The sequence below is a fragment of the Brienomyrus brachyistius genome, unplaced genomic scaffold, assembly GCF_023856365.1.
Source record: "Brienomyrus brachyistius isolate T26 unplaced genomic scaffold, BBRACH_0.4 scaffold46, whole genome shotgun sequence".
NCBI classification, from domain to species: domain Eukaryota; kingdom Metazoa; phylum Chordata; class Actinopteri; order Osteoglossiformes; family Mormyridae; genus Brienomyrus; species Brienomyrus brachyistius.
Window position 1 is genome coordinate 2,041,057 of NW_026042321.1, and position 24,002 is coordinate 2,065,058.

Here is a 24,002-nt window from a genome sequence, read left to right on the forward strand (position 1 = left end):
TAACATCATTGCCCAAAACCCGTGACAATTTTTTTTATGTAGTACAATGTTAATTATGTATGCAATAATGATGAGCTATTTTACAGGTGTATAGAGCAACTACAAAAATAATAAAAATAGAAAATCAAACAGCTCATGAGGGAAATGTCATTTAATCATAAGTCAGTAGTGTGGATATACATGCTGACTCTTGGAGGTGAATCTAATATTTCAAGCATTTTTATAAGCTCTGCCAACATAGTTTCTCACTCCAAATGGAAAATGGCCCCACTAAAACAAAGCTGTACAGTATTATTGTCAGGCGGCCTAGGACAGAAAGACAAGGGTCCAGGGTTGCAAACCAGCGTCTGGTTTATTTGCTCTGAAGAAGCACAAGTACTGGAAGGGACGTTCAAGAAGCGAGGTCAGTGGACGGGCGAGAAGGTCAGTAGCCGGGTGGTCAGTCCTACACAGAAGCACGAGACGGGACCACACAGGGGAGTGGGGACAAAACGTGCCGGGCTCAGCGGGACAGGCGGGTCAGGATCGGGAATGGGCCTGGAACGGAAAAGGAAGGAGGTTAAGGAATGGACAAAAGGTAAACAGAGAGGGTTCGGTAGTAGGGGAAGACGTAGGACAAGAAAACGCTCAGTATGGCATGTAAACATTGGCTCAATACTTCGCAAGGATGAGGGGTTGTTTGGCTGTTTATATGTTCCTGTTCATCACCCTTAACGCCGTGCACCTGGTGGTGTGGGCGTGACAGTACCCCCCCCCCCCCCCCCCCGACGGCCGCCACCTGGAGGCCGGGGCCACTTGCGGGGACGCCCCCGCGGACGAGGAGCGGGACGGGCAGGGTGGGCGAGGTGAAAGGCGGCTACGAGCTCCGGGTCGGGAATGGCATTGGAGGGCAGCCAGCTGCGTTCTTCTGCCGTCCCACCTTCCCAGTCGGCGAGATAGTACAGGCGGCCCCTACATCGGCGGGAGTCAAGAAGAGAGCGAATGCGGTCGGAGGGACACTCCTCCGGCATGGACAGGGGGGGTTCCACCACTAGCGGAGCTTCTGGACGCAGGGGACTGTACTTGACCGGCTTCAGGAGAGACATATGGAAGGTGGGGCAGATACGATATACCTTTGGCAGCTGGAGACGGAACGCCACTGGTCCCACCCGACGCAAGATGCGGAAGGGACCGATGAAACGAGCAGTTAGTTTCCGACACCCAGGTATGCGGAGGTTCCTCGTAGAGAGCCACACCAGTTGGCCCACCCGATAGGTGGGTCCAGAGCGACGTCTTCGGTCCGCTTGAGTCTTTCGTGTTTTAGCCTGCTCCTGCAGGGCTCGTTGGACTCGTTTCCACGTCTGGCGGCTCCGATGGTACCAGTCCTCCACTGTAGGGACTGGCCCCTCCGGAGAGTCCCACGGGAACAGCCTGGGTTGGTGCCCTAGGACACACTGGAAGGGTGAGAGGTGAGGAACTGGACTCACCCGAGTGTTGAGGGCGTATTCTGCCCAAACGAGGTGAGTTGCCCATTCGGAGGGGTTGGTCCAGCACATGAGACGTAGGGCTTTGGCCACCTCTTGGTTTGTCCGCTCGGCCAAGCCGTTTGACTGAGGATGGTATGCTGAGGAGAGGCCAAGGGTGATGTTAAGCTTATGACATATTTCTTTAAACACTCGAGAGTTAAACTGGGGTCCCGGGTCACTAACGATGTCCTCGGGGAGCCCGTAGTACCTAAAGAGGTTCTCAATGATGATCTCCGCTAGTTCTGTGGCCGTGGGAAGCTTTGGGAGCGAGACCAGCCGGCACATTTTAGAGAAGCGGTCTACTATGGTTAGGATAGCAGTTTTTCCAGCCGACCGGGGGAGCTCCGTAATAAAGTCCATGGCAATGTGGGACCACGGACGAGCGGGGGTCTGCAAGGGAACCAGTAGACCTGCTGGCGCTTGGGGCGGTGTCTTTGCTTGGGCGCACTCGGGGCAGGACTCCACAAACTCCTGCACCTGCTGTCTCCAACGGGGCCACCAGTATCGGCGTGAGACCAAGTGCTGGGTCGCTGCCACTCCCGGGTGTCCCGTTCCTCGCTGGGAGAGCAGCCAGAGGAGTAGTGCACTGCGATACTCACGAGTGACGAATTGGACCACCGGCGGACAGCCGGGGGGAGGGGTCCTCCCCTCGTTCTCCCGACGGATGTTCTCCTCTAGATCCCAGGTTATAGTGGCCGCGAAACATAAGGTACTCAGGATGGGGTCGGTCCTTTCCGGGCAGGAAGGGGGATCGAACTGACGTGAGAGAGCGTCTGCTTTGACGTTTCGGCTCCCTGGTAGATACTGGACCTGAAACGAAAACCGTGAAAACCACTGTGCCCAACGGGATTGACGAGCTGAGAGGCGTTTAGCTGACTGGAGGTACTCCAGATTATGATGATCTGCGAGCACTAAGAAGGGATGGCGTGCTCCCTCCAGCCAGTGCCTCCATTCCTCTAGGGCTAGACGGATGGCCAGTAACTCCCTCTCCCCCACGGGGTAGTTGTGTTCTGCTGCGGTCAGCTTCTTAGAGAAGTAGGCGCAAGGGTGCCGTTTCCCTGTCTGGGGGTCCTTTTGTATTAGGACTGCCCCTACCCCAGCTTCGGAAGCATCCACTTCTACCTCAAAAGGGAGGTCGGGTTGAGGCTGGGCGAGAACAGGAGCTGAACAGAATGCCTCTTTTAGCCTCACGAAGGCGGCCTCTGCCTCCGGCGACCAGGACAGCCGTGCAGGGGGACCCTGGGTTAGGGCCGTTAGTGGAGCTGCTACTTGGCTGAAGTTGCGTATAAAGCGACGATAGAAATTCGCAAACCCCAAGAACCGCTGTAGTTTTTTGAGAGTACGAGGTCTTAACCAGTCGCGGATAGCAGCTACCTTCCGCTCTTCCATGGCTATGGTCCCCTGGCCTATGATGTAGCCTAAGAACTGGACCCGGGGTTGGTGAAATTCACATTTCTCCCCCTTGGCGAACAGGTGGTGCTCCCTTAGTCGCTGCACCACCTGGCGGACATGCTGGATGTGGGATTCCTTATCTGGAGAGTAGATCAGGATATCATCAACATAGACAACTAAAAAACGATGAATGAGGTCCCTAAACACCTGATTCATAAAAGCCTGGAAAATAGAGGGGCTATTAGCTAGCCGATAGGGCATCACGCAGTACTCATATTGCCCCTTACTAGTAACGAAGGAGGTCTTCCACTCGTCCCCCCTCTTAATCCGAATCAGATTATAAGCACTTCGAAGGTCGAGCTTAGTAAAGATCCTAGCCTCTCGCAGCTGTTCGAGGGAGGAAGGGATCAAGGGTAGAGGCTCTCTCCTCTTTACAGTGATGGCGTTCAGGCCCCTGTAATCAATACACGGCCGGAGTCCCCCATCCTTTTTTTTATAAAGAAAAACCCGGACGTCATTGGAGAGGTGGATGGCTGGATGATCCCCTGCTTGAGCCCCTCCTGGATGTAATAGTCCAATGATTGCTCCTCCTGTAGGGAGATGGGGTATAATCATCCCTTGGTAGGTGTTGCCCCCTCCAGGATCTCGATGGCACAATCACAGTCTCTGTGTGGAGGAAGCGTGAAGGCCCGCGCCTTGCTGAACACATCCCCGTAATCCTGATACTCTTCCGGAATTTGACTAGGATCCTCCGGTTCGGGGCTCTCCACACTGGAGGTACGACAAGGCACCGTCATGCAGGAGGACATACATGTGGGGGACCATGAGGTAAGCTCCCCTGTTCTCCAGTCTAGCGTGGGATTATGGCGCACCAACCAGGGGTACCCCAGAATTAGGGGGTCCTTAGCTTGAGGGAGGACATACACAGCAATCTCCTCTGTGTGCAGAGCTCCAACGCGCAGTGTGAAAGGATACGTGCAGAAATGAACTGTTCCCTCTTTAATCCTTTCTCCCGTCACTCCCAGGACTGAGATCGGTCTGGCTAGCTTTCGCAGCGGCAACCCGAGCTGCCGAGCGAGGGCCCGATCTATAAAACTCCCCGCCGCCCTGCTGTCCACCAGTGCTTGGATAGAGATCCCTCTCCCCTGAGACCCCATAATCACCGGAACCGTGACCTGTCGCCGGGCGGATTGAACAATCGGCGGTTCACCTACCGGTGGAGTCTCCTCCTCTCGGTGCGGACGGACGGGGCAGAGCCGGATGGTGTGTCCAGCATTGCCGCAATAGAGGCAGAGCCCTCCCTGGGTCCTCCTTCGGCGTTCGGTTGCGGAAAGAGGGGATCTTCCGAGTTGCATAGGCTCCGTCGGCTCGGGGCTCTGACTCGGGGGCATTCGGCGAGCTTCCGCATAATGTCGATCCCTGACGGTGTTGTCCAATCGGACTGCTAGCCGGACGAACTCGTCAAAAGAGAGAGCTTCCCCTCGCAAGGCGAGCTCATCTTGCAAGTCCTGGTTTAACCCCCGGCGGAATATTGTCAGGAACGTATCGTCCGTCCAGGCGAGCCCCGCGGCGATGGTGCGGAATTCCAGAAAGTAATCTGCCGCGGAGCGATTTCCCTGACGGCAGTCGAGGAGGCGATCGCCTGGCCGACGCCCCACTGCCGGGTGATCAAACACTTCCACCAGCGCCCGGTGAAAGTCCCGGGTGGATTCGATAATGGGGCTTTGGTTGGCCCACAGCGCGGTCGCCCACTCCCGTGCGCGCCCAGTTAGAAGGGAGATGACGAATCGAACTTTGGCCGATTGGGTGTGAAACATCTCTGGATGCTCCTCCACGTAGATGCCACACTGCATCAAAAACCCCCTGCACTGGTCAGGGTTTCCGTCGTACCGTTCCGGTACAGCAATAGGAGCGACGGCCGCCGAGCGGGGTGGAGATACCGGCAGGGGAGTTTGAACAGCCTGGGCCGCGAGGAGCTGTTCCACGTTGGACAGGCGCTCCTCCAGAGCAGCGCGGCTCGCTGTATCCATTTCTGCCAGGCGAAGTATTCTGTCAGGCGGCCTAGGACAGAAAGACAAGGGTCCAGGGTTGCAAACCAGCGTCTGGTTTATTTGCTCTGAAGAAGCACAAGTACTGGAAGGGACGTTCAAGAAGCGAAGTCGGTGGACGGGCGAGAAGGTCAGTAGCCGGGTGGTCAGTCCTACACAGAAGCACGAGACGGGACCACACAGGGGAGTGGGGACGAAACGTGCCGGGCTCAGCGGGACAGGCGGGTCAGGATCGGGAATGGGCCTGGAACGGAAAAGGAAGGAGGTTAAGGAATGGACAAAAGGTAAACAGAGAGAGTTCGGTAGTAGGGGAAGACGTAGGACAAGAAAACGCTCAGTATGGCATGTAAACATTGGCTCAATACTTCGCAAGGATGAGGGGTTGTTTGGCTGTTTATATGTTCCTGTTCATCACCCTTAACGCCGTGCACCTGGTGGTGTGGGCGTGACAGTACCCCCCCCCCCCCCCCCCCCGACGGCCGCCACCTGGAGGCCGGGGCCACTTGCGGGGACGCCCCCGCGGACGAGGAGCGGGACGGGCAGGGTGGGCGAGGTGAAAGGCGGCTACGAGCTCCGGGTCGGGAATGGCATTGGAGGGCAGCCAGCTGCGTTCTTCTGCCGTCCCACCTTCCCAGTCGGCGAGATAGTACAGGCGGCCCCTACATCGGCGGGAGTCAAGAAGAGAGCGAATGCGGTCGGAGGGACACTCCTCCGGCATGGACAGGGGGGGTTCCACCACTAGCGGAGCTTCTGGACGCAGGGGACTGTACTTGACCGGCTTCAGGAGAGACATATGGAAGGTGGGGCAGATACGATATACCTTTGGCAGCTGGAGACGGAACGCCACTGGTCCCACCCGACGCAAGATGCGGAAGGGACCGATGAAACGAGCAGTTAGTTTCCGACACCCAGGTATGCGGAGGTTCCTCGTAGAGAGCCACACCAGTTGGCCCACCCGATAGGTGGGTCCAGAGCGACGTCTTCGGTCCGCTTGAGTCTTTCGTGTTTTAGCCTGCTCCTGCAGGGCTCGTTGGACTCGTTTCCACGTCTGGCGGCTCCGATGGTACCAGTCCTCCACTGTAGGGACTGGCCCCTCCGGAGAGTCCCACGGGAACAGCCTGGGTTGGTGCCCTAGGACACACTGGAAGGGTGAGAGGTGAGGAACTGGACTCACCCGAGTGTTGAGGGCGTATTCTGCCCAAACGAGGTGAGTTGCCCATTCGGAGGGGTTGGTCCAGCACATGAGACGTAGGGCTTTGGCCACCTCTTGGTTTGTCCGCTCGGCCAAGCCGTTTGACTGAGGATGGTATGCTGAGGAGAGGCCAAGGGTGATGTTAAGCTTATGACATATTTCTTTAAACACTCGAGAGTTAAACTGGGGTCCCGGGTCACTAACGATGTCCTCGGGGAGCCCGTAGTACCTAAAGAGGTTCTCAATGATGATCTCCGCTAGTTCTGTGGCCGTGGGAAGCTTTGGGAGCGAGACCAGCCGGCACATTTTAGAGAAGCGGTCTACTATGGTTAGGATAGCAGTTTTTCCAGCCGACCGGGGGAGCTCCGTAATAAAGTCCATGGCAATGTGGGACCACGGACGAGCGGGGGTCTGCAAGGGAACCAGTAGACCTGCTGGCGCTTGGGGCGGTGTCTTTGCTTGGGCGCACTCGGGGCAGGACTCCACAAACTCCTGCACCTGCTGTCTCCAACGGGGCCACCAGTATCGGCGTGAGACCAAGTGCTGGGTCGCTGCCACTCCCGGGTGTCCCGTTCCTCGCTGGGAGTGCAGCCAGAGGAGTAGTGCACTGCGATACTCACGAGTGACGAATTGGACCACCGGTGGACAGCCGGGGGGAGGGGTCCTCCCCTCGTTCTCCCGACGGATGTTCTCCTCTAGATCCCAGGTTATAGTGGCCGCGAAACATAAGGTACTCAGGATGGGGTCGGTCCTTTCCGGGCAGGAAGGGGGATCGAACTGACGTGAGAGAGCGTCTGCTTTGACGTTTCGGCTCCCTGGTAGATACTGGACCTGAAACGAAAACCGTGAAAACCACTGTGCCCAACGGGATTGACGAGCTGAGAGGCGTTTAGCTGACTGGAGGTACTCCAGATTATGATGATCTGCGAGCACTAAGAAGGGATGGCGTGCTCCCTCCAGCCAGTGCCTCCATTCCTCTAGGGCTAGACGGATGGCCAGTAACTCCCTCTCCCCCACGGGGTAGTTGTGTTCTGCTGCGGTCAGCTTCTTAGAGAAGTAGGCGCAAGGGTGCCGTTTCCCTGTCTGGGGGTCCTTTTGTATTAGGACTGCCCCTACCCCAGCTTCGGAAGCATCCACTTCTACCTCAAAAGGGAGGTCGGGTTGAGGCTGGGCGAGAACAGGAGCTGAACAGAATGCCTCTTTTAGCCTCACGAAGGCGGCCTCTGCCTCCGGCGACCAGGACAGCCGTGCAGGGGGACCCTGGGTTAGGGCCGTTAGTGGAGCTGCTACTTGGCTGAAGTTGCGTATAAAGCGACGATAGAAATTCGCAAACCCCAAGAACCGCTGTAGTTTTTTGAGAGTACGAGGTCTTAACCAGTCGCGGATAGCAGCTACCTTCCGCTCTTCCATGGCTATGGTCCCCTGGCCTATGATGTAGCCTAAGAACTGGACCCGGGGTTGGTGAAATTCACATTTCTCCCCCTTGGCGAACAGGTGGTGCTCCCTTAGTCGCTGCACCACCTGGCGGACATGCTGGATGTGGGATTCCTTATCTGGAGAGTAGATCAGAATATCATCAACATAGACAACTAAAAAACGATGAATGAGGTCCCTAAACACCTGATTCATAAAAGCCTGGAAAATAGAGGGGCTATTAGCTAGCCGATAGGGCATCACGCAGTACTCATATTGCCCCTTACTAGTAACGAAGGAGGTCTTCCACTCGTCCCCCCTCTTAATCCGAATCAGATTATAAGCACTTCGAAGGTCGAGCTTAGTAAAGATCCTAGCCTCTCGCAGCTGTTCGAGGGAGGAAGGGATCAAGGGTAGAGGCTCTCTCCTCTTTACAGTGATGGCGTTCAGGCCCCTGTAATCAATACACGGCCGGAGTCCCCCATCCTTTTTTTTATAAAGAAAAACCCGGACGTCATTGGAGAGGTGGATGGCTGGATGATCCCCTGCTTGAGCCCCTCCTGGATGTAATAGTCCAATGATTGCTCCTCCTGTAGGGAGATGGGGTATAATCATCCCTTGGTAGGTGTTGCCCCCTCCAGGATCTCGATGGCACAATCACAGTCTCTGTGTGGAGGAAGCGTGAAGGCCCGCGCCTTGCTGAACACATCCCCGTAATCCTGATACTCTTCCGGAATTTGACTAGGATCCTCCGGTTCGGGGCTCTCCACACTGGAGGTCCGACAAGGCACCGTCATGCAGGAGGACATACATGTGGGGGACCATGAGGTAAGCTCCCCTGTTCTCCAGTCTAGCGTGGGATTATGGCGCACCAACCAAGGGTACCCCAGAATTAGGGGGTCCTTAGCTTGAGGGAGGACATACACAGCAATCTCCTCTGTGTGCAGAGCTCCAACGCGCAGTGTGAAAGGATACGTGCAGAAATGAACTGTTCCCTCTTTAATCCTTTCTCCCGTCACTCCCAGGACTGAGATCGGTCTGGCTAGCTTTCGCAGCGGCAACCCGAGCTGCCGAGCGAGGGCCCGATCTATAAAACTCCCCGCCGCCCTGCTGTCCACCAGTGCTTGGATAGAGATCCCTCTCCCCTGAGACCCCATAATTACCGGAACCGTGAGCTGTCGCCGGGCGGATTGAACAATCGGCGGTTCACCTACCGGTGGAGTCTCCTCCTCTCGGTGCGGACGGACGGGGCAGAGCCGGATGGTGTGTCCAGCATTGCCGCAATAGAGGCAGAGCCCTCCCTGGGTCCTCCTTCGGCGTTCGGTTGCGGAAAGAGGGGATCTTCCGAGTTGCATAGGCTCCGTCGGCTCGGGGCTCTGACTCGGGGGCATTCGGCGAGCTTCCGCATAATGTCGATCCCTGACGGTGTTGTCCAATCGGACTGCTAGCCGGACGAACTCGTCAAAAGAGAGAGCTTCCCCTCGCAAGGCGAGCTCATCTTGCAAGTCCTGGTTTAACCCCCGGCGGAATATTGTCAGGAACGTATCGTCCGTCCAGGCGAGCCCCGCGGCGATGGTGCGGAATTCCAGAAAGTAATCTGCCGCGGAGCGATTTCCCTGACGGCAGTCGAGGAGGCGATCGCCTGGCCGACGCCCCACTGCCGGGTGATCAAACACTTCCACCAGCGCCCGGTGAAAGTCCCGGGTGGATTCGATAATGGGGCTTTGGTTGGCCCACAGCGCGGTCGCCCACTCCCGTGCGCGCCCAGTTAGAAGGGAGATGACGAATCGAACTTCGGCCGATTGGGTGTGAAACATCTCTGGATGCTCCTCCACGTAGATGCCACACTGCATCAAAAACCCCCTGCACTGGTCAGGGTTTCCGTCGTACCGTTCCGGTACAGCAATAGGAGCGACGGCCGCCGAGCGGGGTGGAGATACCGGCAGGGGAGTTTGAACAGCCTGGGCCGCGAGGAGCTGTTCCACGTTGGACAGGCGCTCCTCCAGAGCAGCGCGGCTCGCTGTATCCATTTCTGCCAGGCGAAGTATTCTGTCAGGCGGCCTAGGACAGAAAGACAAGGGTCCAGGGTTGCAAACCAGCATCTGGTTTATTTGCTCTGAAGAAGCACAAGTACTGGAAGGGACGTTCAAGAAGCGAAGTCGGTGGACGGGCGAGAAGGTCAGTAGCCGGGTGGTCAGTCCTACACAGAAGCACGAGACGGGACCACACAGGGGAGTGGGGACGAAACGTGCCGGGCTCAGCGGGACAGGCGGGTCAGGATCGGGAATGGGCCTGGAACGGAAAAGGAAGGAGGTTAAGGAATGGACAAAAGGTAAACAGAGAGGGTTCGGTAGTAGGGGAAGACGTAGGACAAGAAAACGCTCAGTATGGCATGTAAACATTGGCTCAATACTTCGCAAGGATGAGGGGTTGTTTGGCTGTTTATATGTTCCTGTTCATCACCCTTAACGCCGTGCACCTGGTGGTGTGGGCGTGACAATTATCTTTCAATGTCGGCTGGAATATATTAAAAATATTTATGGACACAAACTTGAATATACCACACGCTGAGTAATGACAGAAAAAAATACACAGCTAACGTGATTACCTTATCATAAACAAAACTAGGGGCAGAACGTTATTATGAGTTGTGACTTTACCCTCCTCTCCTAAGGTAAATCACGGTGCCATCAGAGCATTCAGCGTATTGTGTGGCTTGGGAATCTGCTGGTGATTAGAAGGTCGTTGTTAGAGAAATATGTACTTTTTTTATTGTCATTTTGCTAGACGCTTGGAAACAACACCCTGCAGCAGCTTGATCTTAATTTAGCAATAACACTGCTTAAGAACTGTCGCTTGAATATTTCCACCCCATATAGGGTGATAAACAATGTTCAATGTCCGTTGCATATCCTGTTTGTGTACCTCAATAAAAGATGCTGCGAGGGGAGTTCCTCTTTCGAAGTTGGCTGAGGTCGACTGAGAGGCTGACACCTCGAGGTCAGGACCGGACTTCCCTTGCAGCAAGTAAAAGATCATCACAGCTGTGCATGTTGTTCTGTGTTCAGAGACTGGTTTGTTTCCAGCGTATCTTTAGAAGAAGATAACTCTGACATCTTGGTCCTTCGAGCCGGATTTATTAAAGCAGCTGCTCCGAGCGGTTAAACTCCCTAGACAAATTGCAGTCTGCAAATGTGCCGCCCACACTACCGGAAAGGATCCAGTTTCATTAGGAAATGCTTTCACTGATCAGACAGCAAAGGAGGTTGCAAAGGGTCAGCATGATGCACACGTCTTCCTCTCAGAAGAGGAAAAAATGCCAATCTCCAGAGAGATTCTGATAGACAGGCAGACAAGTGCCACAGACACGGAAAAGAAAAGGTGGCTCCAACAAGGTGCCCAGTTAAGTGAGAACCTGTACGTCATTCAAAACAAACCAATCCTCCCGAAAAACTTATACAAATTAGCCACGATATTGAGCCATGGGCTTTGTCATGTCTCAACAGGAGGGATGGTCGCAATAATAGAAAAGCATTTCTATGCACCAAATTTCAATATTTAAAAAAAAAATTTTTGTACTTAAGTCAAAAGGAAACGTCAGACCTAAACGATGATTCTTTCCTCAGGCAGAATACCCGTTTCAGGTACTACACATGGATTTCATCGAATTGTCGAACTGCCAAGGCTATAAGTATTGCCTTGCGTTAATCTGTCCATTCTCAAAATGGGTAGAAATCATACCCTCCAGGAAAGCCGACGTACTCGTAATGGCAAAGGCCACAAGCAAAAACATTATCCCTGAGCACGGGACTCCAGAAGTGATATATAGTGACAAGGGACCTTACGAAGTACTGCTGACCACTCCAACCGCCATCAAGATAGCTGAATGACCTACGTGGATACACCAATCCCACTGTAAGAAGGTAGTACATTTCCAGGCCACCGACGAGAAGTGGTGGAAGTCCGGTAACAAAGGGTGGAGAGGTCAATAGGACGCTCTGGTCTCAACCCGGTGAAGAAATCATCTGAACCACGTTCATTAATATGGCCTGGAAAGGGTTGCTCTTCCTGAGACTTCTCTCCCGTTGGGGAGTGAGTAACGCTCAGCAGAAAGTGGGAAACCACTCACATTACCCACATGGGGATTCCACAAATTAATGTTGGCAGATTGGTATTGGTTATGCGGTCAAAAGGCATTTCTGTCCCTACCAGAAAATTGGGGAGGACTTTGTGCTCTTGTGAAACTGTCTGATCATGTGTTTTTTATGACCAGCATTCACCATCATCCTAGTAGGCACACCCGACGAAAGCGAGATGTTGTGCCTAAGACGCAATTCAACTGGCTGGGGCTGACTGTGGACACAGGAGTGCCCCTAAAATGGCGTATCTGGACCTCAGTAAAGCCATTGCAAAGGAGCAACAACAGATAGGGAATATGGTGTTGGAGAAGCACCTAGTGCTAGATCTCCTCACTACATCCCAAGGAGGAGTGTGCAAACTCATAGGCGACACCTGCTGCACCTACATTCCAGACGAATATAAGGATGGAGGAAAAATTCACGACGCCCTTCAACAACTTAATGACTTACAAGCATATGTTAAGAAACATACGGAAGGAACTTCACTCACCGGTTGGGACTTGTAGGCTTGGTTTCCTTCCGGAACATGGTGGCAATTGCTGTTTAAAATTCTGATGCCTATAATTGCTATTTTGTTATTAACCTGTTGCTTCTTTCCTTGAGTCATACCATGTATTCGGATGCTGATTCAGAAAACCATTGCCAACACATTTCTATCATATACATTGTTGACTCAGATAGATCCTGATCATCAAACTCTTACTTCTGTCTAGATGAAGGATGTACTGAAACTGTTAAACGCAGATGATACATTACCTGAAGGTTAAGACATGGAGTGAAGAAGATGACAAACCGGAGGGAAATGTTAGAGAAATATGTACTTTTTTATTGTCATTTTGCTAGACACTTGGAAACAACACCCTACAGCAGCTTGATCTTAATTTAGCAATAACACTGCTTAAGAACTGTCGCTTGAATATTTCCACCCCATACAGGGTGATAAACAATGTTCAATGTCCGTTGCATATCCTGTTTGTGTACCTCAATAAAAGACACTGCGAGGGGAGTTCCTCTTTCGAAGTTGGCTGAGTTCGACTGAGAGGCTGACACCTCGAGGTCAGGACCGGGCTTCCCTTGCAGCAAGTAAAAGATCATCACAGCTGTGCGTGTTGTTCTGTGTTCAGAGACTGGTTTGTTTCCAGCGTATCTTTAGAAGAAGATAACCCTAACAGTCGTGGGTTCAGATCCTGTTCAGTGTCACTTTGGGCTACTGAGCAAGGTCAGTTGCTCCCAGGACAAGCCGACCCTGATTTTTTCAATTGTATGTTACTGTTGCTGAGTAAAAATGACTATACTATGCAATCTTTCACAGTGACAGTCAGCTGACTACAGAAGAAAGAAATACGGAGAAGTTACAGACTCTGCACCTCTGGAGCCGTGTGCAAATTCTGCTGCCGTCTCATTTACTGCATGACCAGGTGTAGCAGCTTTTAATGTCTCAGTTATTCCACTAACACTGGAAAGGTCTAACGTTAAAAGCTGTTAAATCAGATTTCGGACAGGTTTCAAACAAGATAAGGTGGCTAACACTGTATTTAACATATTTATAATTTTTACAGCTATATTTACAATGTGCCCTTTCAGATTTACCCTTTGATTTAAAATAACACAATAAAAATAAGCCATCCATCACAAGTGTGCCCCTGAGAGGTAAAGTGGGCTATCCCACAAAAACAAAGTTTTGAGAAAATGAGCTGCAAAGTTGAAATTTTTTCAAAAAATCAGTGTCTATACCCTACAATTGATATACATCTTTGGTATATTTAAAAGATACATAAACCCTCAATAATTAATATTGGACACTAAACTCATTTTTGACTGACGCGTGATAGCCCACTTACTTCTCAAGGGCACAATTATGGCAACAGTTGAATGTCTCGGTGGTAGTAGCTCCATCTTTGCTGCGGTCTTGGCTGGCATCCTCTTGCTAACATGGGTACTCAGCTCTAGAAAAGTCACTCCTGAATGTGAGCATTGAGTCAGTGCTGGACTGGGAGCACAGCAGCATCCTCTCGGACTCCTGCGTCTGCTGTCGGGTCCACAGCTCGCCCACCTGACTTCCAAGCGTCCTCTGTTTTAATGACACCGTCTCGAAATTCACGTAGGTATCTTTGGAGAGATCCTCGTCATCAGATCCCGCACTACTGCCGCAGAAGGAAGACAGGCAGCGGTGGAGAAGGAGGCCGGACAGAGACAGTGCTACAGCACAGGCGACGGCACCGGCCACGGCAAACATCCAGCCCAGGCTCACGCCCACGTTGGCGGCCCTGGTGGAGAAACTGATGCATGGGCTTTTCTGTGGCTGTCCATTGGTGACGAGGCACACTGTGTACTTCATCTGTGGCTTGAGGCCCATCAGTACCAGCTTGCCTTTCCCAACCTCAGTCTTAACCATCTGTTTCTCCTTGTCCTCATATGAAGAATATACTACAGAAACCAGAGCGCCATCCTGAGCTCCATCTGTGCTCCAAAGCAGCGTCACACTGTTGGCTGTCTCTTCTACCGCCCGGATGTTTTTGACAGCATAACTTCGGCTTGTGGAGAAGGTGGCACTGGATGCCTTCTTGTTCTTGCCACTCTGTGATGGCTTCCTGAAAGCTCCTCTTTCCTGCACCTTGCCCACCACCTCGCTCTCTAAGAGACCCTCCTGCTGGCTTCTGATGCTTGGGGCTGTCCTGTCACTAGGACCAGGTGATAGGGTGAAGCCAACCCCAGTGGGTCTGGTTGCCGTAGACTTGGGGTCTGTCACCGGGATGGAGAATGTCCAAGTTTCGTCATGTGAAGCCGGCTTTGCTTTGGGGATGTTAGTGGAGATTACACCAGCTACAGTCAGGGTGATCGAGGCCTCAGATGACCCCACCACGTTCTTAGCCTTACAGCGGTATTCACCTGCATCCTTGTACAAAACCGCATTCAGGCTAATTATGGACCATCGTATTCCATTGCCTGGAGACTCCTGGACAACTGTTTCAGAGAAGACAATCAGAGGAAAATCTGCAGATTACAGTCTTGCACACTACATTCTGATTTCAGAATATTGCTGTAACAAAGAAGGACATACATATAGATAAATACATATATATATATATACATACTATATGGTGTTTTTTTTGGGGGGGGGGGATTATCCCCAGAGAATCAGTTTAATTTTTAGGGATTGAGAGCCAGTGGGAGGCACAATGATGGCATATGCCTGGGTTTCAGGTTTCTGGGGTAATTTTACCTGTTGTGTTGATGGGCAGCCCATCTGCACGCAACCAGGAGAGGCTGGGGGTGGGGTAGCCGGTGGCATCACAACGCAGCAGCACATTGCTGCCCAGCAGCGAGATGAGCTGTGCCCTGGAGGTCACCACTGCAGGCTTCAAGCAACGGGATAGTGCCACTAGCTGGAATGCCACCCCGGCCAGATTCTCCGGCCCGCTGCAGACCAGGTATGTGTCCATCAGCACCAGCTGAATATTTGGCACCCTAGCCAGCTCCAGGAGCTTGGAGATACGGCAGTCACAGAACCACGGGTTATCTTGCAGGCCTGGAGTTGGGGAAAAGGTACAAATGAGTCTGAAGTATCACCCCACAATTGAAAAACCAAGATTAAACTATTAATCTAGGAAGGTACATGAATCTGCTGGCTAATGCTTATTTATATCTACTACATCAGTCCTGGGTATGACATAAAACTGCATATGGCCCTGCAAGCGTTCCTCCAACTTGCAGGGAAGCAATTTTTGGGGGTTAGTGGCGGGATTGGCTCTCCAGCCACCATAAAACACAACAGCTCAGTCTAAAGAGGCATGATACCCTTCTGCTCTCCAGAGGAGTAGCTCTGCTGCAGCTGCCCACAGGAAGGCTTCACACATCTTGAAGGGGATGGGGGAAAGCCGTCGGGACCCTCATCCGTGGAAGAGTCAAAACCGTCGGAGAGCTAATAGGGTCAGGTCTGTTGGGAATCAGGGCTGGTGTGGTGCTGAGGCATTGCCTGCTGGGTCTCAATTTGAGACGACCCATCTGGGTAGACACGTGGAATGTCTTCGCTCTGCCAAGATGTTCATCTTCCTCTGCTGTGGGTGGGGGGGTGGGGGCTTTGTAAACTCTACATTTCAGTGGTGGCACTCTCTGAGGTACGCGGACTGGGGAATAGCCAGACCTCTGTAGGTGGGTGCACCTACTTTTGGTCTGGTTGCTCTCAGGGAGTAGCTGTTGCTGTGGCAGATGTTGGTATCCGGTATCACTCCTTTCAACGAACCTATCATGAGACTCAATCTAAGGCACTCCTTGGGTGTCCTTATTGTCTCAGTGCATGCTCCGACCATGGCGAGTAATGTCTCGTTGAGGGAGACATTTTACTCACAACTTCGCTCAGTAGTTGTTGGGTGCCCACGAGGTGACACTCCTCTGGTCATTGGTGACTGCAATGCAACCGCAGGCATTGACAGAGCTGGCTATGAAGATTGTGTCAGTCTGGAGACCGGGGTGAGAGTGGCTCCATTTTCCATAACTTTGTGAAAAGTTTGCTGGATCCTAGTTCCAACGTCCTGAGTCGCATTGTTGGACTTGATACTCTAATGCTGGTGGTGTAGTGAAGGATATCGATCAAATCCACGTGGGCAGACACTGGAGGCTCCTTCAGAACTGCAGGGTCTACAGAAGTGCCCAGTTTGTGAATTCAGACCACAGACTTGTTGTTGCTACTCTGAAGATTCAGCTTAGATCCAGTAGGCTACCACCTACTAGGAGAATGAGGCAGGGCTTGGATAGACTCCAAGATCAAGCTGTTTCTGATGAGTTTGCATGCAGCTTGTGTGAGGAACTTACAGACGTGGTTACGACTGCCAACAGTACAATAAGATTTCGTTTGGAGCGCCAGTATATACATAAAATTTACAATAAAATCCAAATAAAATATGTACACACACACACACACACACACACACACATATATACACACATTCACCGTGAATAGGTGCTGGTAAATTAGTGCAATATAATCATACTCATGAATGGTTATGATATTGTATAAAGTGCAGTGCATGAGCAATTTCACAGAGGTAGAATTAGAGCTTTACAGCAGGTTTAAGTTCACAAACATTCAGAATGTCATAGATGAGTGCTTTGAATTTAGAAGTGTGATAGCTGTATGGTATAAGCTGTTCCTCAGCCGGGTTGTACGTGCGTACAGGGTTCTGTACCGTCTACCAGATGGCAGGGGTGTAAAGAGTGTGTCCAGCGTGGGTTGGGTCCTTGATTATCTTCTCAGCTCTGCAGCTGCACCGGGTGTGATGGAGTTCTTCCAGTGATGGAAGCTGGGTGCCAGTGATCCGCTGGGCTGACTTGATCATGTGATGCAGGGTCTTCCTGTTCTCCAAGGTGCAACCAGAGTACCACGTAGTGCAGTATGTGATCACTGACTCTATGGTGCACCTGTAGAAGTTAACCAAGAGCTGCTGTGGAAGATGTGCTTTCTTCAGGCTCTGCAGCAAATGGAGCCTCTGAAGTCCATCCAAACCGCTTATCCTACTGGGTCGCGGGGGGTCTGGAACCTATCCCGGAAGCAATGGGCATGAGGCAGGGAACAATCCAGGATGGGGGGCCAGCCCATGGCAGGGCACTTGATTTCCTTGATTTTTGATCCTTGACAAAGAATCATGAAGGTCCAAGTCTTTAAAGTCCTGGTGCTCCCTGTCTTGCTGTTTGGCTGTGAGACATGGACGCTATCCAGTGAGCTGAGATGAAGACTGAACTCCATCGGTACTGTCTCTTTGGAGAATCCTTGGGTACTGCTGGTTTGAATTTGTGTCAAACAAGCAGTTGCTAGAGGAGTCCCGAATGAGACATATTACATGCATTGTGAGGAAGCGTCAGTTACGGCACTATGGTCATGTGGCGTGTTTCCTTAAGGGTGATCCGGCTCGCAGGATCCTCGTTGCTGAGGAGCCAAGGGGCTGGACCAGGCCAAGGGGACGCCCATGTAACACCTGGCTGCAGCAGATGTATGGCCATTTCTGGAGGGTGGGACTGGACCGTGTGTCTGTCTGGGGGGTAGCCAGCCTTGATCCCGAAGAGTTTCACCATGTGGTGGGTGCATCAGCGCATACTCCCCAACCTGACCTGATCTGATTGGCCTACATTTGATTTTGCTAATACAAACCATTTACACATAATTATAGTAGAACCTTTTCTGTAACCCACTCATCAGACACATACTATTTATTTGCCAGCAAACCCCACAAGTCTATGGACCACATGCTGTTTACGGTGTAAAGTTTGTTTTTTGATTTTAGCTAACTGGTTATAAAGGATCTATTATATTTTTAGTTCAAGATGAAGTCACTAAGCTGAGATCAACTGATACAAATTAACAAAGTGAGATATACAGTACAGACAGCGTTGAGATGTTATGCAGGCTGAAATTGCTTAATTTCATATCAGTCTGTTACTGTTGTAGCAGTTGCAGCAGCCTCTGGATATGCAGGCATTAGGTGTTAATTCTTTCATTACTGTAATTGTGTTAGCTAGTGTACTTGTAAATGGGCATTCACTGGAAGCTCAGCATAAGCCAGAAGTTCTCATTCTTGTTCCTGGTGTCCCCCCTGCCAGAAGGTTTTCATTCTAGCTCACACTGATTTCAACTGGATTATTAGCTTATTAAGGACCACCTGAACCTGACTAAGGTGGAGCTGGAATGAAAACATTCTGGCAGGGGGGACATCAGGAACAGGAATGAGAACTTCTAGCCTAGCAACAGATATGCCTCACTGACTGATCGACAGGACGTATTCAGTAATGTGATATTTACTAATGGTGTACGATACTACAGGTTTTGGTATCAATGTGATACCAAGTAAATACAGGGCAAGTATCGCCGATATGATACCGATATCGATAATTTTTAATAATTAAGGTAGATGCATCATCAAATTGCTAAAGCTGAATTAATTTTCATTACCTAGGACCCAGGATTGAGCCTCTGCCTGGGTCACATGTGTGTGGAGTTTGCGTGTTCTCCCCATGTCATCATGGGGTTTCCTCCAAGTACTCCGGTTTCCCCCCACAGTCCAAAAACATGTTGAGGCTAATTGGACTTGCTAGGTTGCCCATAGGTTGCGGGGCGTCTGGAGCCTATCCCGGAAGCAATGGGCATGAGGCAGGGAACAACCCAGGATGGGGGGCCAGCCCATCACAGGGCACACTCACACACCATTCACTCTCACATGCACACCTATGGGCGATTTAGCAACTCCAATTAGCCTCAGCATGTTTTTGGACTGTGGGGGGAAACCGGAGTACCTGGAGGAAACCCCATGACGACATGGGGAGAACATGAAAACTCCACACACATGTAACCCAGGCGGAGACTCGAACCCGGGTCCCAGAGGTGTGAGGCAACAGTGCTAACCCCCCCATTACTATTTACCAAACTTCTACATCACTTTGGACAAAAGCGACTGTTAAATAAAAGTAAATGTAGTGCTGTATCATGATTCTTGCAAAACCTTTGAAATGTGTGTTATAGACATAATTGTAGCTGGTTACGATAAAATATCACCATATTGCTCATTATTACATAAATTCACATATTCTTTTGAAGTCTGGTAGATTTTGTCCTTATTAGAATTCCTTGATCAGCTTCTGACAGTCATTACCCCTGGACAAGAAATGTGGAGCTGAAAAAGATTATGTGGATCAAAGATTCCCAGGTGACCAGCTGGTGTCCCTATATTTGGACACTAATCCACTTTGGAGTGTAAGGAAAACCAAGGCGGGTGATCCAGGTTTCATGTGATGAGGTACTATTGGCATACAACCATCACCTCTGTCTGTGCCAATGAGATGGTACACAAGGCAAACAAAGGCTGTCAGATAAGCCCAACTGGACGCCTCAGGTCCTTGTAACTATAATTAAATGTATTATGTGAACAGCTGCCATAACTTACAAAGAATAACCTTCAATTTGTTCATGCTAATTGAAACAATCCTGCTACTTCAAAAGCAAATCCTCACACTAGGCAACTTTCTGTGTACCTAATTATGTTAAGATGGACACTAATGTTCTTGTGTAAAGTCGCTGTTGGACAGCATAGAGAAAACAAGGTTATATACTGTGCTCATGTTTCCTAAACAAATTAAAGTCAACTGCAAAATTAGGGCAATTATCGAACAAATAAGAAACAGCATATGTTAATATGAAAACTGTTGTAGTTATACCTTCCGATGTTAAGTGAAGCATCAAACTAACTGACCCAGATTACCAACACAGCCGCCCATCTCTGTGTCTCTCAGCAAAGGTGTGAGTTACCGAGTGATTCCCACAGTGCTGCTGCCCTGGAAATACTGTGAGTATGAAGAACTCATGAACCTCCTCAGAACCCCCTTTTAGACATTTGTTTTCTAGGCTTTCAGACTATGGGAATCTACTTATTTACTCAAGCCAGTGCTTTCAGAAATGTATCTTTATGATCTACTGCCCTGCATAAGATCAGGGGGTGGGGGTGGATATCTTGGCATGAGGTCAGGTGATGATTGTACCTTGTTATAATCCTGCAACATTGACTCCTGTTTTTTCTCTCCCTGAGAATATGGCCAGACCCTGAGGCTAGACTCAGATGCACATAAAGCGCCAGGCCTGCTGGTTTCTCCTTATTGTAAAACAGAGCAAATGGTGATTCTCCATTATTCCCTGTAAGGAAAGTGTTTTTTTGCTTTGCCCCAACTTGCTCCCAATGACACATATATAGGCAAGAATAAAAGGTAACGCTTTACATTAACTGCACCTTCATAATGCTTTTATATTGCATTCATAAAACATTCAGTACACCTTCATAATATATTCATTGGGTATTCATAAAACATTCATAAACATCATGTATGTATGTATGATACCTTAACATCCTAACAGCCCTTAACAGATGTAATATATGTTAATAACAAACATTAAATAATAATACAAATATTATAATTGTATCATCATGTAATGTTTGTTAAGGGATGTTAGGGTGTACAGTACTTGAATGCTACTTATGAATGTTCTATGAGTGGATTATGAAGGTGCACTTCATAAGGTGCAGTTGCACACACCAGTGCAAGGACTGTCCCACACTGTGTACTTTATAACTGCACTGTTTGTTCATTGCTTAAAACTGTACAGACGCTACTCTACTTACGAATGTGTTATGTTACGAACGGCCGTTCATAACTTGAAATGTTCGTAAGTCATTATTCAATATCATTATAAGGGTATATGCAAGTACAAAGAACTAGGATGCCGGGAGTACGCACGCTACGCTGCTACGTGGCGGGAGTAGCGGCCAGAAGTCGTACTGGGCGAAACTGGCACGCAGAAAAAAGAAATTGGTGTTGTGGACAGGAAACGGGAGCCCAAGGAACACAGTTTGGACTTACAGTCCTCTTCGTTCGTAAGTATGCATGTATGTATGTATGTATCTATCCATCTATCTATCTATCTATCTATCTATCTATCTATCTATCTATCTATCTATCTATCTATCTATCTATCTATCTATCTATCTATCTGTCATCTTGTATGTTTACCTTATGTTCCATGAAAGTCATTTTTAAGGTCTCAGATAAACACTGTTTAATTTCACTGTACACCTGCATATTTTGCAATGACACTAAAGTTTGGCTTCATTTGAAATGATCAACCTTAATTAAGTTTGTAGGTTAGTATACATGCTAATTTCTGGAGGGCAAAGATCAGTCATGGATGTCATAGTTACCCAGCAGCACTTTCTGAGAGGGATCCCCAATCACTTTGGAGAAGGGAGGCCAGATGTCCATAAGATCAGAAGGCAGCGTGGTCAGCTTGTTGCTGGAGAGGTCCAGGTAGGTGACGTTCCTCAGGAAGTGAGCAGCCTCGCTGGACACGCTCGCCAGTCGGTTGTTGCGCAGGCTGAGCACATGCAGGTGGGGCGTGGCCCGCAGCGCCTCCCAGGGGAAGGCCGTCAGCAGGTTCCCGTCCAGTCTCAGGTCCCGCAGCACGGTCAAGCCGGCAAGAGCTTCCGTATCCATGGCGACCACCTCACTGTAGCTCACCCACAGGTACAGTAAGCTGGGCAAGGAGGAGAAAGGTCGACTTGGCAACCGCCGCAGGCCTGTCTTCTCCACCCGTAGCTTGACAGTGTCCCCCGGGATGCTGGTTGGGATCTCTGACATGTCCGGGTTATTGCACAGCACAGTTCTATGGGAAAATAGAGGAAAGACGCTCAAAGGATAAAACGTCCATTCAACCATCTTCCGTAACTGCTTATCCAGAAAAGGTCTGCAGTGAGCTGAGAATGTATATCCCCAGAAACACAGGACACAAGGCAAGGGACATGCTGGACAAGGAGCCAGTGCATCACAGGACACACACAAACACACACTCATAATTGAATGCTTTTGAACCACACACACTGCCCCCACACAAAACCCCTGTCAGGAATGAAACCCTCACCCTGGGGGTGTGCGTCTACAGTGCTGCCCACAAGGCCATTACAGTCATTACGCCTCTTTCATCCCATCCTTCTTTTTACCACGTCTTCAGGTGTCTTGAGAGAGAATAATAATGTTAACCGCAGGCTGCTCATGTCAATGACGCAGCTTTATGTGGATGCCGGGTTTTATGTGGATTCTGGATGTCAGCCAGAAGCTCCCGCATGGTGAATGTCAGCCTATAGTCTGTCAAAGGAGACGCTCAGCTAAATGCCACAGTTATCTAAAAATACATGCTGTCATGCAGTCTCATTATTGCTATTCATCTTTCATATAATTAAACATGAAATTGTAGAAGGTTGCAGTGGTATAAACAAGCAGTGATCCAGCAACGATGGCCACGGAGCTACAGCACACTAGCATGCATGTCTCAGCTGGGCTGTAAGTTAAAGGCTGATAAGTCAAAGACTGTTCAAAGTTCATGATGGCCTGCCATTGACCATTAGCACATTAAGCTGACATTTTGTTACAAATATAAATGACCTATACATCATTCGTAACATTTTGTTACAAATATAAATGACCTATACGTCATTTGTAACATTTTGTTACAAATATAAATGACATGCATAATTTGTAACATTTTGTGACCTATACGTCATTTGTATCACTGCCACTATGCTCAGCATAATGATGCCAAATTTACCTTCATTATCAAATTCAAATATTTCAAAACATCTAGCTGTTTGAAAAGCATCATCTTAAATAAATAATACCTTTTAAGATAAAAGCATATCGTAGGACTACAGTACTATTCTCTAAATTTTCATTTCTCAAATCAAGTGCGCAGAGTAACACTTCAATGTTTGATATAGACGGTAATAATAATATTTGTAATTTTGTATGACTAGCTGATTAAATTGTTTATATCTAGGCTAAATACAGTATAACGGTAAAATACCTGATGCCAGTACTGTCACTGCCTCCGTGGAAAATACAGGTGCACAGAGAAGGACATAAGGAGCAGCCAGTGCTGAAAGAGCAAAGAAAAGCAGACAGTGTGACGATGTGAAACATGGCTAAAAAAAGAAAGGAAATGAACACTCCAGCGTCTTGGGTGGGATTCGTTTAAAACAAGAATGCACAGATTCTTTTGAAGTTCACACGAATGATCTGCCGTACGGTCGGGGTAGATTAGCCCGGATTATGTGCTTTTACTGCCTGTCACGGATAACCAGGACTTAACCTCACACTGCATGGCAAGTTGGCATCAGACATGCTGATGATGGGTTAGATGTTTGGCTTTTCATGTTGTTATATTTAAAATGGAGCTTCAAGAAGATCTCCGTGGAAATATTCCAGAATGGCTGGGAATGTAAACCGATTGTAGGCCGGTGATGTAAGTCAATTGTTAACATTTATGGCTGTAAAAAGAGATTTTCTTTTAGGGGTGACCTAAAAATAAAAAAGTTATGACATTAATGCACATTACAATACACACGATTAGTAGGCATACCTGTTAAGGGCCTTTTACCCTCAGAAGGAATAAGGTGAATGTGAGTGAGGGTTGGGCTATGAGATTATAGTGGCAAATAAAGTCGACGTAAAGAATGTTTATTTATTTAGGTGAAAACAAACTGATCCTTATCTCATCAATATGACATCTGAAATATATGATTAAGGTTACATATTTCAGGTGTGTATTTATTTAGTTGCTTGCATGGTATCTTTTAGAAGGCACTTATATATTAAGCTGTAATGTATGGTATGGTTTGGTTTGCATGTCTCTCCCACGCATTCTACTGTAGGAAAACTGCCCCCATGCCTGATGTCCAGGCAGGGTAAAATGCGTTTGTCATGTCATTACGAACTTTACATGATCTGT

General features: G+C 49.6%; 2 protein-coding genes across 2 annotated transcripts in view; one reads left to right on the forward strand and one right to left on the reverse strand.

Moving 5' to 3' along the window:
* Positions 1–24,002, forward strand: part of LOC125723191 (uncharacterized protein FAM241A-like) — a 229,966-nt gene that overhangs the window by 201,873 nt on the left and 4,091 nt on the right. The window lies entirely within an intron of this gene.
* Positions 9,481–23,395, reverse strand: LOC125723220 (leucine-rich repeat, immunoglobulin-like domain and transmembrane domain-containing protein 3). The gene is made up of 6 exons (XM_048999627.1): positions 23,364–23,395; positions 23,079–23,150; positions 21,424–21,884; positions 14,913–15,218; positions 12,446–14,653; positions 9,481–9,611 (listed from the first exon to the last, which is right to left on the reverse strand). Exons 1-5 carry the CDS (start codon positions 23,393–23,395, stop codon positions 13,617–13,619), a joined length of 1,908 nt encoding a protein of 635 aa, XP_048855584.1. The 3' UTR covers positions 9,481–9,611; positions 12,446–13,616.

Coding starts and splice junctions, on each gene's coding strand:
- LOC125723220 (XM_048999627.1), bottom strand. CDS start 23,395: ATGTCTGATGCCAACTTGCCATGCAGTGTGAG. Junction 21,885..23,078: donor AGTGACAGTACTGGCATCAG/GTATTTTACCGT, acceptor ATTTTCCCATAG/AACTGTGCTGTGCAATAACC. Junction 14,654..14,912: donor GCTGCCCATCAACACAACAG/GTAAAATTACCC, acceptor TCTCTGAAACAG/TTGTCCAGGAGTCTCCAGGC.